A 15610-nucleotide genomic window follows, 5' to 3' on the forward strand; every position below is an offset into this window, starting at 1 on the left:
TTAATAGTCAAGCCTGGTTAGTTAGTTAATCCTTTCAGTATGATGATAATGTCAAAGTCTAAATTCTATTCTCTTTAACTAGTTCTACTGTTATGAACAGTGTCTAAACCATATTTGAATAAATCTCAGTTGCAAGAGTTATAGGATGAGTATGTGGGATCAGTTCAAATCCATCGCTATTGTAAGAAAACCATCAAACAGCCTAAGTATCTCTAGTATGAACTTCAGATATGTTATGTTATTTATATACCATGGGAACTCTCCAACTTCAATGAAAACTTTAAATTATTAGTAACTTTTTTTGTCATTAATACAGTTTCCTGACCCACTCCTTTTATCTTCATTTTTATTTTATTTTTTTATGGAATCATTTTTAACATTTATAGTAGTATCATGTATGGAACATACAAATATTTATGTAGTTCAGTTTTCATTTTATTTAATTTTTTTTATTTATGATAGTCACAGAGAGAGAGAGAGAGAGAGGCAGAGACATAGGCAGAGGGAGAAGCAGGCCCCATGCACCGGGAGCCCGACGCGGGATTTGATCCCGGGTCTCCAGGATTGCGCCCTGGGCCAAAGGCAGGCGCTAAACCGCTGTGCCACCCAGGGACCCCCTATTTAATTTTTTAAAGTAATATATGTGTCCATTGTGGGACTTGAACTCACAACCCCGCGATCAAGAGTCACGTGCTGTACTGACTGAGCCAGCCATGCATCCCCTCAATCTTCATTTTTAGAATAATATTTAAGAAATTGTAAGTGTATCAGTGTTCAGATGCTCAGTGTTCAGATTTGGTTATATCCTGTATTTCCAAACTTGATAAGCCTTTGCCGAGACATTTCTTATTAAAACAGATGTTTCCAGATTCTTTCTAAAGATTCCAATTCAGTGGTTTAGGATGGAGATTGGGCTTTTTTTTTTTTTTTTTTTTAAAACATATATCCCAGGTTTATTTTACTTAATTTTTTTATTAATAGAGAAGTTTGGGAAACATCAGAATAGGAGATCAAGGATTCCATTTTTTAAATTGCCAGTTGTGTGTTTAGAAAAGTGTTACTTTTAAGTCACAAAAATGCCTTTAAATCTAAGCAGAAACATTAAAGTTTTGCTAGTATACTTCTTGAGAGGCTGGATTTGTTCTTTAATACTGAACATCTTTTTTTCTACCATATGCATTTTTAAATTCAGTACATACATATCTTGCTAAATAGAAATTTGATTTTCAGGAACTTGGCATAATGAATGACATTTCTTACATATAAATTGATAAGCAGTTCTGCATTCTGTCATTTGTGTTTATCTCCCATCATTCACTCTTGTATCATTGTAATAAATGTGCTTTCATTTTGGCTCATCAGCATTTCTTAGTACCTCTGAAGGTTTTCTTTCCCCATTGTAGCTCAAAATTATTTTCTCGTTTTGAAGGTTGTGGTGAGTAGTGGGGAGATAATAGCTTTTCAGATATGCTAGCAAAAACTAGCATTTTTTTTTAACTGTAGAATCTTATAGGCTGATGAAGTTCGACTCTAATCTGGAATTTAGATTAGTCTTCTACCCAGCTCCTGTTATTACTGCACCCCTGAGACTTTTGCTTCGGCAAAATTCCACCTTTTCACTTTCCTATGGCAAACTAAGCTCATTCCATATTCTTGGCTTAGGTTACCCTTTCATTGTATCCACATGGACTAATTTGCCATCTTGTCTTTACTTGCTTGTACTTCTGTACACAGCCTTTCTCAGCCACTTTCACTGAGGTCAGTTTTCTCAAAAGAGCAGTAGCATATGTCATTGTCTAAGGATTTACTATCTTATGTTATTGTCATATGTGAGTGCTTTGGATTTTTTTTAAAGGATTTTATTTATTTATTCATGAGAGACATAGAGAGGCAGAGACACAGAGACAGAGGGAGAAGTAGGCTCCTCGCAGGGAGCCTGATATGGGACTTGTTCCCGGGACCGGGATCACACCCTGAACCAAAGGCAGATGCTCAACCGCTGAGCCACCCAGGTGTCCCTGGATATCTAATTAAACCATAATCTTGTATAGGGTAGGACTCACATCCTCTGTATAGAAAATCTAAGCATGATCCTGTGCACTTAGACTATCAGATACTTCTGGTGGTTTCATAAAATTAACTATTTTTCCTAACATCTTAAGCTAATCAAGTAGGATGTGAATCATTTTGTCTTTAACCTTTGAGCCCTACTACTACATAAAGATCACTTATAAAGTTAATAAGTCACAAGATACAAATTATATTTTAAATTGAAAAATGCTTAGGGAAGACTGACTCCACAAAGATTTTACTCATCTTTTCAGCTTTTGTGGTTCTTTTTGGTCAATAATTGTACCATGAACTTTTTCTACTTTTAAGAACCCTTAAGAATCCTTATCACCATTCAGTTTCTAGTTTATAGATCTCATTGGAGATTTCTCTTTATTACTGTATCTCAAAGGTGGTGCCTAGACCTACCTACGTTAGAGTCACCTAGAATGCTTATTAAAGTACAGATTCTTAAGACCTTTTTCCTAGACTATTTGCTTTGCTCTGTACATATTTCACTTGCCATTTTATTCTTTAGTGAGATTGCTCTTGATTCTATCATCATGGCCTTTGAATTTGTTCCTGTTACCTAAAGCTGTTTGGCAATTAGTGCAGATAGAGCAGTTTTAATGTAATGGTTAGAAACACAGGCTGTGAATATATACATTGGAATCTCAGTTCTGTTGCTTTTCCAAGATCACAGAGGTAGTTACTTAAAAATATTTCTGTGCCTCAGTGTCCTTAATTGTAAAATAGGGACAATAATTGATCTCCTAGGGCTGTTACATGTATTAAATTAATATTTGTAATTTTTTTACAGTGGTGCTTGTACATAGAAAGCTCTCAAACATTAGCTGCTATTATGATTTCTCCCATTTTTCAGTTCTTACAAACTTACGGAAACTTATATGCCTACCTTACCTCTTCCTGTTAGATTGTAAAGTCCTTGAAGATAGGGGCCTGCCTTACCAATTTTTATAGTTTTTTGATGGATTTTGCATATAATAGAAAGTGTTCAGTAACTACTGTATCAAATCACAGAAAAATGGCCAAATTTTCAATGAGATTGTTTTTTCAGAGCCCATTTGCTTATTATAAATTATAATCTAAAGTAATTTAATATTCTTTTTGTATTGTATTTCAGGAATTCTAATGAATCATTGACCAAGCACCATTTTACCATTTGGAACAAGTTATCAGAAATGGGCATAGTGCTTTTAGATCCAACATGTAACAGATGGCTGTTACTCCATGGTGATTATTTCTTCAAGCCAACACCTTTTTTGATTGTGTAGGATCTTTGTCTCTTCATCTTTGAATTCCAGTTACTGTTGTTGGCAAATAAAACAAAGGAGTTCATGTAGTTTTTGCCCAAGTTTGAGTCACCATGAGTAGTAGTTTAGGAAAAGAAAAAGACTCTAAAGAGAAAGATCCCAAAGTGCCATCAGCTAAGGAAAGAGAAAAGGAGGCAAAAGCCTCTGGAGGTTTTGGGAAAGAGAGCAAAGAAAAAGAACCTAAGACCAAAGGGAAAGATGCCAAAGATGGAAAGAAGGACTCCAGTGCTGCCCAACCCGGGGTGGCTTTTTCAGTTGACAATACGATCAAACGGCCAAATCCAGCACCTGGGACGAGAAAAAAATCTAGCAATGCAGAGGTGATTAAAGAGCTCAACAAGTGCCGGGAAGAGAATTCAATGCGTTTGGACTTATCCAAGAGATCTATACACATATTGCCATCATCAATCAAAGAGTTGACTCAATTAACAGAACTTTATTTATATAGCAACAAATTGCAGTCTCTACCAGCAGAGGTGGGCTGTCTAGTAAATCTCATGACACTGGCTCTAAACGAAAACTCACTTACCAGTTTGCCTGACTCTCTTGATAACTTGAAGAAGCTGCGAATGCTTGATTTACGGCATAATAAACTGAGAGAAATTCCTTCAGTGGTGTATAGGCTAGATTCTCTCACCACTCTTTACCTTCGCTTTAATCGTATAACTACTGTGGAAAAGGACATAAAAAATCTATCAAAACTCAGCATGCTTAGCATTCGAGAGAACAAAATCAAACAACTACCTGCTGAAATTGGTAAGAGACCTTGGATTACTATTATTCGTAGTATTTGTTATGCCACATAATTTTGTTGAGTGCTTTTCCCTATTAGAAAATATCTGATATTTGCCTAAAAACAACTGGTTTCTAAATGTCATCTTCTTTATGTTTTATTTAATTATTCAGTTTTAGTAATACTAGTGTATGGTTTGAGCTTATTTTATACACTTAAGAAAGTGAGTTAGAATAGAAATGTAGTTGGGCCTGTTCATGTAAACCTATTCTGCTTTCATTTTCCTGGAGAAAAAGTAAATTTGTAGCAGTAAAAAGATGTTTCCCAGGTTTTTAACTTGTTACTACCTATTTTTAAAAATGTTTAAAAATTATGGTAGATTCATTAAGGCTATATTTTCCAGTTCTTTCACTTTCTCTTCTTTATCTGAAAAATGTGTAAATTCACATGACTTTTCTATGTAATTTACTGCAAAAGATTGGCATATAAGAGCGTTGTAAATAAAAAACAAAGGAAGGGGAGTAGTATAAAAAATAGGATATATATGTAAACAAGTCAGTAAAAATGTTTTATTTTTTAATTAGGGAATATGGTAAACTTTGACTTACCAATTTTAAGCAATTAAGGTATTTATGAGCTTGTTTTATAATATTTTAAATTGATATAAAAGTTAATTATGTAACTTTTTAATTTAAAGAAGGTTTTCTTATGAAAGATATATTCTGAATAAAATAGGCGATTTAAAAATATTGTTGCTTGAGCATTGGCACTGCAGCTTGTTAGAATATTCTGTATGTGTGTTTAAAAATTTATTTAGCTTTGAAAAAAGATGTAGTTTAAATTTTAGGTATGGCGTTTTTCTACACTTAACTCTATCCAGCCACACAATATCTTAACTAAATTTTGGTTTCATTAAATGTATTTAGAAAATCCATGATAGATTTTCCCAAGCAATAAACTGTACTCTGAAAGTATGACTCACTTATGAGTATTGAAATATCCTCAGGAGTCTGAGTGGAAATACTCCTTTTCATGTCTTCAGATAGAAATGTGGTTGTTGATTGACTTTTGATTTCATACCAGATTCAGTTAAAATTTCACCAATATATATAGTTCATTCTGAAATAGAATTATAGGCTGTAGGAAATGCTAAAAGAAAAAAGAAATGCTAAATTTTTAGATAGAAATATCAAATGTTATTTCCTGTTTTTTTCTTATTGTTTTGTGTATATATTACATTCCATCTGAAAATGTTAGCTTTAATTCATGAGTCCTATTAAAGATGTCTTTCCATAGAGATGTTATCAAATTACCTGAGAATTAAAAGCATACATTTCTTATATAAGAAATTATAGGAAATTTACTTCAGTTTGTTCTTAGCATATAGATGTGGCATTTTTACAAAAGTGAATGTATTTTTTAAAAATTGGCAAATTTTATTTAATTAAATGGTTTGTGCCTGCCTAATCTTTTGACCTTTATTCCTAAGTTTGTAATTTTAAAAATAACCGTTGAATTTAAGAAGTACCCTTCCACAATTATAGTGGCATCATTAAAGTTTGTGTTCTTGTAATTTTTGTATTTTTGTAAAAATAGTAACTTCATAAATGTTATTTTATTCCAAGCAGGGCATCAGATAGACAATAAACTGATTTTAAAGATAAAAGTTAATATTTCTTAAGAGAGGTTAAAATTTATAAGGTGTTTTTTTTTTCTTTTAAAGATTTTATTTATTTATTCATGAGAGACAGAGAGAGAAAGAGGCAGAGACATAGGCAGAGGGAGAAGCAGGCTCCCTGCAGGGAGCCTAGTGCAGGACACCATCCCAGGACCCCATGATCATGCCCTGAGCAAAGGCAGATAGATGCTCAACTACTGAGCCACCCAGGTGTCCCAAGATTTATAAGGATTAACTTAGATGCATGGATTTGGGGCAGACATTGTAGAAGTCTGCATTATCTTTTCCCTATAGAAAACAAGATGTCCAGTAAAAATAATATAATCATAATAAGAAGAGTAACTGTTTGAGCATAGTTTGTCATATGGTATATTTTGTGTATATTTTCTCATTAAGTTCTTACAGTAACACATTGCAATAGGCAGTTCTTCCTCCATTGTATTGAAGTAGGAACTGAAAATGTATAGAGAAATTAATTTACCAAAAGTCATGCAGCTAGGAAGTTGACAGAGTCAGAATATGAACCTAGTTCTTAACTCTGTTGCCCCCCACTAGTCTAGACGAGTTGATCCCACTCCACTCCCATAGTACATGACTTAGTCTGGGAGGTTCAGGGATCTGTACTTCTAAAGAGTAAGCTCAGGTATTGGATCTGTAGCTGCAGTTAAAAGCCATTGCATTGGGTTTTGTTTGTTTGTTTGTTTTTGTTTTTTTTTGAGGGAGGAGGATGTTAGCAGTTTAATGAAGATATAATTCACATACTATACAATTCATATGTTTAAAGTGTGCAGCACAGTTGGTTTCAGCATATTCACAGAGTTGTGCAACCATCACAAACAATCTTAGAACACTTTTATCATTCTAAAAAGAAACTCTGCACTTTGGCAGTTACCCCTCCTCTGTTTTCTTGAAACCCCCTAGCCCTAGGCAGACTCTAGTTTGCTTTCTGTTTCTGTGGATTTACCTATTCTTGACATTTCATATAAATGGAATTATACACTGTGTGGTCTTTGGTGATTGGCTTCTTTCACTTAGCAAGCATGTTTTCAGAATTCATCCAGATTGTAGCATGTATTAGTTCTTCATACCTTCTTATTGCCAAATAATACTCCATTGTATGAATATACCACATTTTATTTACCCATTCATCAGTTGAACATTTGGGTTGTTTCCAATTTCTGGCTATTGCAAATAAAATTACTATTAACATTTGTGTCCCAAGTTTTTGTGTGGGCATTGTTTTCATTTCTCTTAGGTTGTAAACCTAAGAGTGGAATTACTGAGTCATATGGTAACTCTTGTGTTTAACCTTTTGAGGAACTTCTAGACTGGTTTCCTAAGTGGTTTTTTTTACATTTCCACCATAGTATATGAGGGTTCCAGTTTCTCTACATCCTCACATCTTTTTTTATTATAGTCACTCCGTGAGTAATAAGTGGTATCTTGTGGTTTTGATTTGCAGTGTTTTGATGACTATAGATTTGTTTTTAATTTTTAAAAGCTATCTTTTATTATAAAGGAAAGACAGAAATATTTTCTTTAATGCAGATCTTGCTTTACTGCTTTTTTAATTACAAAAAATAAAATCCCAAACCCCTTTGAAAATGTTTCCAAATTAAGACCCATGTGAAAAAAACAAGTAAAACGGAAATTTGATGTTTTTTACAGTGTTCTATACTTTTTTTTGGAGTGAGGGAGGGGTACAAGGAGAGGGAGAAAGGGAGGATATTTAATGTGGGGCTTGATTGCACAGTCCTAAGGTCATGACCTGATCTGAATGAAATCAGGAGTCATTTAAGGGCCTGAGCCACCCAGGTGCCCCAAAAGTGTTATATACCTTTGTAGTTTGACTTACTGCTGCAACCCATAACACGAATTTACAATTCAAAATACATGTTAATTATCATTTTGTAAAACTTACTTCTATATATTTTAGATTTGTATTATTATAGAAACAGATTTATATTATACATATTAAGTATTTATTTTCTTGTCATATAAGTATACTTTCAGTCATGCCATCTAGCAATATATTTGAGGAGTATGAGAAATTAGACGTTCTTGAAATACAGCCTGTTGTTTAGTTTAATATATTTGGAATTTAGTCATTACACAAGTTTTGCTGCTTTATAAGGAACTATATTAAAATCAGAACATCTATCCATTATAAGCATTAATGGCATCTTTATTAATGCGTTGTGATTTCATACCAGTGATACATATTCGTGAACACTGGCAGAAAACAGTAAAAGAGGATACTAAACAGACAGTAAATGTAATCATACGAAGAGCTAGAGATTTTTACATCAGAGTAGTCAGTAGTCAGTAGTAGTTGATAATATTCATTTACCTTTCTTTTTGTGTGATAAGGCATGGACACAGAAAGTATATGTCCTGTCTTTCTGTGTCAAGTAGTAGAGGAAACTCTTAGTCATTGCTTTCTTTTACAAATCTGTTTTCATCCTTCCTCCCATACCTTCTTTTACAATTTGTAATCTTGAAAAAGACTCATCATTGTATACCAGGACAGTCAAGAAATAGCATTTTGAGAGGGAAAGCAGGGATATAATCACTGTTTCTCCCCATAACCCCTGCTGGTTCTGTTGAGTTTTATGTTAGAGATGTGCTTTTTTGTAATTTTTTTTCCTGAGTGGATTAGGATTAGGGCCATCAGATAGTCAATTTGAATAATTATTTAGGGAATTCTGGACAATGAAGTTTTAAAGGATTTTATTCTATTATGAAGGAAATGGTAGTTCTTTGAAACCAGAAAAAACTCCCATCTTTCTCTCTTATGAGTATTCCTACAGTTTTCCTTCATTGAAAAGTATGGTTTAGTTTAGGATTTCTTTAAACTTTAACCCTTTTTAATTATTCTTTATAAAAACAGCTAAAGTTAGGAGTACTTTTTTAAAAAATGTATTCTTCCTACATTATATATAATACACAGCTTCATGTGAATCTGTCAAAATAATCCATTTGCTTATGAGAATGATTTGGTATGTTAAAATGTATGCTTTTTCAAACCCATATTATTTTTACCTATTTTAAAGAAAGAGCTCTCATAGCATTCAGATCTGTAAGAAATTAGAATCAGCAAAAATTTTTTATCCATTTGACACAGTAACAGTTACTGAAAACAATTCCTACTATACTGAATTACTGCTGTTACATTCTATAAGTTAAGTGAAATAATATCATCAATGTCTATATAAAAATACTAAGGACAGAATCAGAATCAGCAATTTTTTTAAAAGTTGAAAGGACCTTAGAGATTTTTAATTCCCTGTTTAATTTTCTGTGGATTTTTATATTTTTATAGATAATAAACGGTAGTTTTTCAATAAGTGGAGCTTGAAGGCAATGTAATGAAATTCAATACTATTACTCATTTTTCAATATTAACTCAAATTTTAACCCTTAGTTCCTAAAATTCTTGAAATTCTCCCAGGACTGCCAGGGGTGATAAAATTCATGGTCCAGGTAACATTATTTGATGGATCTCATTTGAGTGTTTTGTACGAGTGCTAATGAATAACTTAGTTTGGCAGGAAAAAGAGATCAGGGAAGGGAATTCATGGTTATTAATAAATAACTCCTTTTGACTGAGAATCTACAAGAGACCCTAGAAATTTGGAAATGAACTGTTAACTTATTGTCATCAGATTGTCAGGTGTCTCACTGAACAACGAAAACCTATATGAGTTGTTATTGTTAAAGGAGGCTGTAAGAGAACAGAAAATAACACTTAAGCCATCTTAGAAGGGTTTGATAGGATCGGGTACAATTGACTTTCCACCCTACTGAGGTATAGGGAATTGTATTCTAATAACAGCATGCTACCCTACCCATTCAAAGGAATATAGACACTGTTGTCCATGTTGCCTAGTTGCAGATGCCCTTGATTAGAAGAGCTTACTGAAGTCGTCTTTGCAATGAAAGAGAGAATTAAGCCTATTAGATAAATTTAAGTAATAGTAAAAACTCTGATGTAAGTTCCTAAATCTGTTCAAGCTTGTTTGATAGGTATTTCCAGCTTTTGTTAATTATGTAGTTTTACAAATTAGTAAGATTTGATGTGATTTTTTTTTGTATTAGTTAATCTCTGAATAATTGAAAATATTCCCATATGCTCAGGAACAAGAGATGAAATAATTTTTAAGATTTATTTATTTTAGAGGGGGTGGGAGAGGGAGAGAGAGAATCTTAAGCAGGTTCCATGGCCAATGCAGAGCTTCACTTGGGGCTCATTCTCACAACTTGAGATCATGAGCTCAGGTGAAACCAGAAGTTGGTCACTTAACCGACTGTACCACACAGGCACCTCAAAGATGGTTCTTTGCTTGATCGGTCTGGCTAGAGATATATAAATTTTATAGGTCTTTTAAAAATTTCTGCTTTTGTTTTTTTTTGTTTTTTTTTAATCTTTTGTTTTATGTTTCTATTAGTTTTTCCTTTAGATTTAATATGCTCTTCTTTGTCGACTGTGTTATTGGATTGATTTCAGACCTTTTCATTATATAAGCATTTCATTATAATTTTCCCAAGTACTGTTTTAGCAGCAACCTGTAAATTTTAATGCTGTATTTTCTTTATTGTTTAAAATATTTTCTAAATCTTTTATTCTGTAACCCATGGATTATTTAGAAGTGAATTGTTCAATTTGTCAAGTATTTGGGAGATGTTTTCCAGTGTTTTTGTTATTCACTTATGAAATATGGCCTATCTTACTAAAAACATTCTATATGAAATTGAAGAGAGTATTTATTGAGTTGCCTTTTTTTTTTTTTTTGGAGCAAAGTCATGTTAGTTGATAATATTCATTTATTCTATGCTATTATCAATTTTCCGCCCACTGTTTTTTCAGTTAGTGAGAAAATAAGTACTAGGTAGCCAACCATACTAATAGATTTTTCTCCCTTTAGTGCTATTAATTTTTGCTGCTTATGTTTAGAAATTGTTAGTACTTGTGGATATACCTAGGATTTTTTTTCCCCTTCTTCTGATGAGGCTACTTATTATGTCATTGAGAAATATCTGTCTTTTTTTCTGGTAACATTTCTGGTAATTTTTTTTTATGAATCCTATTTTAAGTGATATTAATACAGTCACTCCAACTTCCTTGTTAATTGGTACTTGCATTGTATATCTTTTGCCTTTCTTCTACCTTTTTGTGTCTTTACATTTAGAATGGTTTCTTATAGACAACATATAGATCTTGTGGTTTTTAATCCTGGCAGTTTTTAAAATTTTAATTTAAATTTCAGGTAGTTAACATACAGTGCAATATTGGTTTCTGGAGTAGAATTCAGTGATTCATCACTTACATACAATACCCGGTGCTCATCATAACAAGCACCTTTCTTGATACCATCTAGCCCTTCTCACACCCACCTCCCTCCATCAACTCTCAGTTTGTTCTCTCTCATTAAGAGTCTCTTGTGGCTTGTTTCCCTCTTTTCCTTTTTTTCTTTTCCCCTTTCCCATATGTACATCTGTTTTCTTTCTTAAATTCCACATATAAGTGAGATCCTATTAATCCTGGAAGTTTTTGTCTAACTTGAAGGATTTAGACCATTTACATTTAATATAGTTTCCAATGTGGTTGGTTTAAATCAGCCATCTATTTTCTTTCTCTTTTTCTTTTCTTTTTTTTTTTTTTTTTAAAGATTTTATTTATTTACTCATGAGAGACAGAGAGAGAGAAAGAGAGAGGCAGAGACAGGCATAGGGAGAAGCAGGCTCCATACAGGGAGCCTGATGTGGGACTCAGTCCCGGGTCTCCAGGATTACACCCTGGACTGAAGGCGGTGCTAAACCGCTGAGCCACCTGGGCTGCCCAGCCATCTATTTTCTGTTTGTGCCATATGTTTTTTTCCCCTTCATTTCATGCCTTCTTTTAGATTGACTATTTTTATAAATTCTATTTATCTCAACTCTTGGCATATTAGTTATATATGCCCTTATTAATTTGCTTTAGTATCTGCTCTGGTATTTACAATACCTATCATAATGGTCTACATTCAAGTAATATATCCCTTCTCATATTTCTTAAGAACTTCACATAGAACACTTTTATTCCATTCTTTGTGCAATTATGGTCATACCTTTTATTTCTTTATATGTTATAAATCCCATAATTGCTCTTATTTTTGTTTAAATTTTATCTTTTTAAAACTTTTAACTTTGAACAAATTTTAGACTTAACAAAAATGTTGCAAAACCAGTACATGGGGTTCTCACATACTCCTTACCCAGGTTCCTCTTTTATTAACAATCTAAATAACCATTATACAGTGATTATGCAGTGATCAAAACCAAGAACTTTACATTGCTACAATCCTATAAACTACAAATTTTATTCAGATTTCATCAATTTTTCTAATGTCCTTTTTCTGTTCTAGAATCCTACATTACATTTAATAGTCGTATGTTTCTAGTCTCCTCCAGCCTGGAGAAAGATTGAAAGTCTTTTCTTTTGTGACTTTGATACTTTTGAAGAGTACTGCTCAGACATTATGTAATAGATCACTCATTTTTTTAATTTATATTATGTTTTCTCTTGACTAGTTTGAAATTATGTGTTTTGGCAAGAATGCCACTGAGATGATTGTGGTGCTTTCCTGAGTGAATCATATTGAGAGATACATGATGTTGATATGTCTCATTGCTGGTGATTTTGACCTTGGTTATGTTGATTTTTGCTGTGCTGCTCCACTTTAAAGTTAATAATTTTTCTTCTTAATTAATAATTACCTTAAGGAGTGCTGGTTTTAGTCTATACCAATACCTTATTTTTCCTTAATCCATTGCTCCCTGAGTTTAGCATTCATGGATGGATCTTCATCTTCCTGAAACAGTTACTACTGTGTTCTAGTGGTGATTTTTAAAAAAAAATTTGCCTCATTTCTTTCTCATTAATTGATATTCTTCTATAACGAAGAGCTGTTCTTTCTCTCCCTTATATATTGTTTTATTTCCTTACTTAAATTATATCAGTCTGGGCTCATTCTGTTCTGTGGTTTCCAGCCCAGTATTACTTTTATTGTTATATTGCTCCTTTTGTTTCAGCTTTGGTTATTGTGGACGTTTTTAGGTTGTTTCCTCTGCCTTTTGCTGTGCCATCATCCTTCTCGGTTATCTTTTAAAGAGATTAAAAAAATGCAAAAAAAAAAAAAAAAAACCACCCAAAACCCTTTCATAGTTACTCATGAATTTACCATTTCTAGTCTTTTCGTTATTTATGTAGATCTGAATTTGTTATTTTTCTTTTATCCGAAGAACTTCTTTAATATATATTGTAGTACAGGTATGCTCATAATGAATTCTCCAGGCTTTTGTCTTAGAGCCTGTTGCTTTTATTTTTTAAAACTATTTTTCTTGGTGTAGAATTCTAGTTTGACAGCTTTCTTTTTCTTTTTTTCCCTTTTTTCTGTATTTTACACTCTCTCCTATCTCTGTGCATTTTGTTTTGTTTGTTTTTTCTGGCTTGCCTAGTTTCAGGCCAGCAGTTTTGCTATAGTTCTTATCTTTGTTTCAGTGTTTTAAGTGTTTTTCTCCGTATATTTAAAAAAAATGCCTTTTTTTTTTTTTTTTTTTTTTTTTTTGGTGTGTATTTCTAACTACATGTATATTAAATCTCTTTATGTTCCCTTCCAGGTAACTGATGTTTTATTCATTTTTATGTGTGTTTTAGATTGTTTCTTTTTTCTTTTAATTTTATTTATTTATGATAGTCACACAGAGAGAGAGAGAGAGAGAGAGAGGCAGAGACACAGGCAGAGGGAGAAGCAGGCTCCATGCACCGGGAGCCTGACGTCGGATTCGATCCCGGGTCTCCAGGATCGTGCCCTGGGCCAAAGGCAGGCGCCAAACATCTGCGCCACCCAGGGATCCCTAGATTGTTTCTATTGCATTTTTTATTGCTATATATGATTTCCTTTTCAGTGTCTAATCTATTGTTAATCTCATGCAAATGAAGTTTTAATTTGAGATACTTTATTTTTTTGAGATTTAGTCTGATATATGGTCTTTATAGTATGACTATCTGGGGATTTTGTTTTCTGACCCTTCTAACTTGGCAGGACCAAAATTCCGAAAACTTACCTACTACATACAGCAGCTATCAAAATCTCTGCTTGGCTCTTTTAGCCTTCTAGCTGTTGTTTTTCCCCTGGGTTCCTTGCAGTCTTCTCTCCCATAGGAGCACTTTTGGAGGCAGTCAAAAATATGAGGGGTATGCATATGCAGATTTTTGGGACTACACTCTTTGTGTTTCCTCCTTTCCAGGATATCCAACCTTGAATTCCAGCCACTGTCATAAACCCTAGACCTTATCCTCTGGCTTTTCAGGCCAGTAGGACTCTGGTTTTCTACTTGAGATTTATTTTCTGCTGGCAGATTTGTGAGTAACTTCATGGTAAAAGCCTTAAAAATGTGGATCTTACCCAGTGTAATTTTTTTGTTGTTGTTATGTACTGTTTCATAAGAAATTACTCTGAAGCATAGCTCCTAAAACAGCACTTGTTTACTACTATCTTACAGTTTCTTTGGTTCAGAATCAAGCATAGCTTAACTGGATCTTCTGATTTAGGGTTTCTTATAAGATCTCTCACTCAAGGTGGTAGCCAGGGGCTGGGGTGTCATCTGAACACATGTCTGGAAGAGGGTCCACACCTGAGCTCATGTAATTGTTTTCAGGATTCAGGTGCTAGCAGGCTGTTGGACTAAGGGCTTCAGCTTCTTACTGGCTGTTGGCTGAAAGCTGCCCTTAGTTCTTTGCCACATGGATCTCTCCAGCGTGGCAGCTTGCTTTATCAAAGGGTACAAGGGGAGAAGGGAATAGAATGCTAGCAAGATGAGAGCACAATCTTTTGTAACCTAATCACAGATGTGACATCTCATCACTCTTCTCATATTCTGTCCATTAGAAACAAGTCACTGAGTTCAGCACACACTCAAAAGAGGGTTAATTATGCAATGTGTAGTTATACATGAGACAGGGTCATTGAGGCCATCTTAAAAGTCTGCGTATCATAGTTCCCTTTTTGCAAGAGTTGAATTCCTTCTAGTTTCTGCTTTGAGTTTCTTTGCATGCTTTTATATAGTGTTTTAAAGATAATTTATCCAGGACTCCACCATGACTGTTAGCCAGAAGAGCAGTATTTGACTCTTTGGCTATTAACCCCAATTCCCTCTTTGGGGCAAAAAATGTTCTGTCATGATAACATTTTCTTCAGACCTGTATTTTTTTTTTCCTAATTAACCAATAGATTGTTACCTGTATATCTTACCAATATCTCAGATTTAGCATTATTAAAATATAACTCCTCACCAAACACTTCCCTTCCTTTTGGATTCTGTTTCTCTCTTTTAATTGCATCACTATCTTCTCTGTCAAATCTGGCTCAGTATCTTGAAATCAGGATTTTTTTCCTGTTCTAGATCATGTCAAAGTGTGGTCTAATCACCAGACAGATTGCTGGCCAACCAATTATTTTATCACCAGTTTGTCACAAGTTAACACAAATTGAAAGTAAGCATTTAGAATCTTGTATAACAATTTGACATTGCTGGAACATCCAAGAATGCAGTTTTGTATTTTACAGAATGTTGGTCTATAACCACCTAGGAAAAAAGCAAAACCCCAAACTAGTCCTTTACCGTATATAATTTACCACATTCCTATTGCTTTTTTCCTCTCTTTGTTGCTTGTGTAGTGGGCCTGTTCATTCCACTGCTTTTGATTACTCACTGTAGGCCCCCTCATGTTTCATGTGGGCTAACTGCAATAGTTTCCTAATAGACTGTGCTTCC

At 33.8% G+C, this 15610-nt stretch overlaps 1 protein-coding gene across 3 annotated transcripts in view; it reads left to right on the forward strand.

The window, feature by feature from the left end:
• The window catches only part of SHOC2 (SHOC2 leucine rich repeat scaffold protein), a 96643-nt gene that overhangs the window by 39862 nt on the left and 41171 nt on the right, over positions 1–15610 (forward strand). For all 3 annotated transcript variants that reach the window (XM_038578776.1, XM_038578775.1, XM_038578777.1), the window contains exon 2: positions 3194–4139. In XM_038578776.1, the coding sequence (XP_038434704.1) occupies positions 3437–4139 (703 nt within the window). In that variant the 5' untranslated portion in view covers positions 3194–3436. The remainder of the gene's footprint in view (positions 1–3193; positions 4140–15610) is intronic.

This window comes from Canis lupus, chromosome 28, assembly GCF_011100685.1.
Source record: "Canis lupus familiaris isolate Mischka breed German Shepherd chromosome 28, alternate assembly UU_Cfam_GSD_1.0, whole genome shotgun sequence".
NCBI classification, from domain to species: Eukaryota; Metazoa; Chordata; class Mammalia; order Carnivora; family Canidae; genus Canis; species Canis lupus.